General features: G+C 52.9%; 1 protein-coding gene across 3 annotated transcripts in view; it reads left to right on the top strand.

Annotated features, from left to right (window-relative positions):
- Positions 1-4,364, top strand: part of ZNF777 (zinc finger protein 777) — a 30,494-nt gene that overhangs the window by 778 nt on the left and 25,352 nt on the right. For 2 of the 3 annotated variants that reach the window (XM_025379343.1, XM_025379342.1), the window contains exon 1: positions 281-446. The exons of the other annotated variant lie outside the window; for it this stretch is intronic. In XM_025379343.1, coding sequence (XP_025235128.1) covers positions 330-446 — 117 coding nt within the window. In that variant the 5' untranslated portion in view covers positions 281-329. Of the gene's footprint in view, positions 1-280; positions 447-4,364 lie in introns of those variants that run through there. 3 annotated transcript variants of the gene reach the window in all.

Raw genomic sequence — 4,364 nt, 5'->3', positions numbered from 1 at the left:
CGCCTCTCGGGCTGCAGGTGGGGCTGTGCGGCCGCGCTGCCTCCAGGAAGCCTCACAGGCCTTCGTCGGCCGGGCCGCTGCGCCGGCTCCCAGGATGCAGTGTGGACCTGCCGGGCGCTGACGGAGGCGGCGCGACTGCGGGCGGCGCGGCGCGGCGCAGGGGCAGCCAGCGAGGAGCGGCGGCAGAGGCAAGGCCAGGCCGGCGCCGCCTGCGGAGAGCGCCGGGCGGCCGGGCCTGCGTGGGGCCGCGCGCAACAGCGGCAGCGGCGGCGGCGGCGGCGGCAGTAGCGGCGGCGACTCCGGGGGCCCGGGTCGGACAGCGCAGGGCCATGGCCGAGGCGGCCCCGGCTCCTGTGAGGGCGGCCCGCGCGCGCACGGACGCGCGGCCTCGGGGCCCCGGGGACGGCCTGCGTGTCCCCGGCTCGGCGGCCCGGCCTGGGATCTTGGTAAGGGGCAGAAACGCTGCGACGTTGGCGCGGGGGGTGGGGGCGCCCTGGAGGGGCCCGCGCGTCTTGACCCGGGCGGTGGGGGAGGGCTACGGGCCCCACCGCCGTCCGTGCGAGGCTGCGCTGACGCCCGGCCCGGCACACACGCGGCCCCGAGGTGGGGCGCCCGGAGGCGCGCTCGCTCCCTGCGGGGCCCGCGCTGCGTCCGTCGGGGTAGCGGCCGGCACGTTTTCCGCAGAGCTCGGCCCCGCGGAGCCTTCGCCGGCCCGGGCGCGGCGCTGACGCGGCTCTCCCATTTCGCAGAACGGAGACACTGAGGCACAGACACCTGGCGGCCACCCGCCCTTCCGGCCCCAAGGTCACGTAGCAAGGCATCCGTGGCACGGTGCGGCGGCCCCAGAAAGGCCTGCCCAGCGGGCTGCGGGCCTGGACGGGGAGGGGGTGGCTCTGGCGGCGGCCGCCCCTGGGTGAGGGGCCTGGGCCGCCCTGGCAGCAGACGCGGCCCGTCGGAGGCGGTGGGGGAGGCCGGGCAGCGCCCAGCTGGGCATCTCCGCGGTGAGAGCAGGTTACCCTCTGAGCTCAAGCCTCGGCCTCCGGCCTCTGCGTCTGGAAGGTCGCGGGCTAAACTTTGGGTGTCCTGACAGATGGTGTCTGGGGAGTGAGCTTCTCGGGGGTTGGGGGCTGATGTTCCTCTTCAGGGAGCCACTCTTAAAAAATCATCCCTCAGATCCTCCCGCAGACCTGCTCTTTGAGACCTCCTGGCCATGTTAGTGAGAGGATTGCTGCATGGGAGTCAGTGCCTTTGAGCCTCAGTTTCCTATTGTGTACACAGGAAGGAGGCAGGATATATAGCTTTCTAAAAAGCCTCCCAATTCTTTAATTAAAAAAAAAAAACTCTTGGGAAAGTAAAATAAAACGAAGATTTTTACATGCCTTATTCCGGACTCAGTCCTTCCGGGGCCTTGAATGGTATATAATGCTGGGTGAACCATACTGGGTCATTCAAAAAAATGCCACGACTTTCTTAATAAGTCAGATACTGTGGTTATGGATGCTTCTGCTAATGTGGCATGAGTCCTGGAGACTCTGTCCACTCTTGATCCGTGGGGGAAGGAGGGACGGTTAAATCCTACGAATATGGTTCAAAAGAATTCTCCCTCCAACCCCCTACCAGCAATTTGAGAATTTGAGCTTATTCGTTTTAGACATATTTACAGCTCCCTCCCTCTCTTTGGGCATTTCTTTCTGCTTAGGGTGAGATAAGCCACAGGTTTACTGGGATGGATGAAATGATAGCAAAGGGCTTTTATTTGGGAGGCGAGGGAGGGAACACACTCCTGTGGCCCCTCTACAGTCCTCCAAATCCGGAAATGGAGAGAGACAGTCTAATAATAGCAAAGAAATAGTATTTTCCTTTGAGCTCTGATTTGTCTAGCTGGTAAAGATGCCTTGGTCTGCTGGCTCTGTTTACTATACTGGCGGCTTTTTTTTTTTTTTTTTTTTTTTTCATTGTTTCAGTTAAACCTCTGCATTACTCAGAGACTCACTTGCTCCCCTGGGATTTTTTTTTCCCCCTTCTTTCTAGTGCTAGGCAGATACCCTAATCTCCCTCTGAGGCAAGGGCTGTAATGCGCCTATTGTGTTGTGTTAGGCAGTCACTTTCCCTGAGAGCCAGGCGCCTAGCCTTGAGGGCCCCCAGCGCTTCCTTCACCTCAGTGAAGAGTTGAAAGATGGCTTAGCTGTTGATGAGCCTGCAGATTTAGGGGTCTGTGAGTTCCTTGAAGATGTTTGCGAAATTCTATGTATGTGCCCTTGTGTCTTTTTTGAGGACAAGAACTCAAAACTTTCATTAGGTTTTCAAAGAGGTCCCTGACCCCAACTTAAATGATAATATCTCTAAAGGCAAGGCCTTCCTCCCCACCTCTCCCAACCCTATCAAACCTGCCACAAGTCTTTGTGTATTAATAATATCTGGCCTCGGGATTTTAGAGGTAAAAAGGATTCAGAGCACACACCTGCCTGGTCAGCTGCCTCAGTTGACAGTTAAGGCCTGGAGGTAGCCTGCAGGCTGTGGAACCAGAACACTGGGTGACCTGGGGCAGGTTGCTTAGCCTCTCCTGTCCCCAGTGTCCTCCTGTACTAAGTATGGGTAGTAACTCTAGTAGTAACTGTTTCATAGATTTTGTGAGGATTAAATGAGATAATCCTTTAAAATGCTTAACACAGCTCACGACACATAATAAATACTGGATAATTGTTAGCCATTCTCAGCTGATTAGTGCTCATGTCTGGTTCAAGGTAGAGGCCATTAGACGATACTACCTCAAAAACCTTTTGTGACTAGGATCTTGAATATTCAATCCATGGCTTAAAAGTATGATGCTGTCACAGTTAAGTCACCTCTGAGTGAACCAATAAAAGAAAAAAAAGCTGTAGAAGATATGGAATAGCTTTAGATAAGTCTCTGATAGGTGACTAAAGGAACATCATTATTTATCCTAATAATTTTTTTGTAACTCAACAATTTACTCTTCAGGCCCATACTATACACATACTATATGTCAGACTGAACACTGGGGATATGCTAATTTTCAACTGAAGAAAATTGAAATTTTAATTAAAGACCACTTGGATATAGAGCATAGTGACTGAGCAGATTCACTGAAAGAAGATGATGAGGGAGTGGACAGACATTGTAACAGGAGAAATTGTGTTCGATTCTGAAAGATATTGGTGATCTAGGTAGGTAAATACATAACTAGTTACTCACAGAAGATCGTGGCTTCGCCTCCCAGTGACTCAAGAATTCTCTCAATGTGAGTATGGCAGGGTGGGGAACAAGGAGAGCGTGGGTCATTGAGATCCCAGAAGGACTCCCAGTCTTTGTGGTGCTCTAGTCCCCCCAAATCTGGATACCAGTCACCAGTCCGGCTGACTTCTGCTCTGCTGCCCGTCCTTCCAGGCCTCACTGCTTCCTCATTCCCCACCTCGGAAACCCGAGGGTGGAACCCAGACCACCTGAGCACACCTACTGCAGTGGATCACTGCCCACTCCTAGGAGTGGTTGAATTGCCTGCCTTCACCTGCCTTGATGTCTCGCTCTGCTTATAGCAGAACCAGGCCAAAATATCCAGAAGTCCATTCAGCCTCTACAGCAGGGGCCGGGCACATAGAAGATGTTTCCAAGTCAAACATATACCATACTGACTCATTGAGATGAGTCTGCAGTGCAACTGTTATCAAAGAGTAGGAGTCTGGGAAACTTCAGATAATGTCATGTCCTCACTTTTGGACCGAACGAAGGAAGGAACCCAGGGCACCACAAAGGCCTAATGCTGGTAGAAGTGGTGGTGGCTGGATGCCAAGTCCACCTTCCAGTTAAGAACATTAACAGTTCCGGCCCCTGCTGGTGAACCCCCACCCCTGCTGGGAGATGTAGGATAGTAAGTGCTTGGCTTTGACAAAATTCTGCTCTTTTGTTTCTCAAAGTTTTATGTTCACTGCTCTAACAACTCGGGGGGGTGGTGTGTGTGCCAGATATTATTATCCTCGTTTTATGGATGAGGACACAGGGCACTAAGAACAGAGAGGTCAAACGACTGATCCAGAGTGACACAGGTGGCAATAGGTGTAGACAGGGCCAAAAGCCACATGTTCTAACAGGAGCCCAGCACCCTTCCCCTCTCCCACACTGCTGTTCGTAAGGTACCTGTGCAGTGTATGTTGTAAAAAGGAGATGGCTCTGTAAGAAAGAAAAGATGGCATAATCATCTTTCATTTGCTGTTCATAATAGTGTTATAATTGATGTCTAAATTGGTGCTGTGGTCTCTAGAAGAGATTCACATTTGAGGGGCACATGTTATTGCTACCAAATGGAAGCACTTTTTTTTTTTTTTTTTTTTTTTTTTGTTTTTTTT

Source organism: Theropithecus gelada, chromosome 3, assembly GCF_003255815.1.
Source record: "Theropithecus gelada isolate Dixy chromosome 3, Tgel_1.0, whole genome shotgun sequence".
NCBI lineage: Eukaryota > Metazoa > Chordata > Mammalia > Primates > Cercopithecidae > Theropithecus > Theropithecus gelada.
This window is presented reverse-complemented; position numbering and strand designations above follow the sequence as displayed.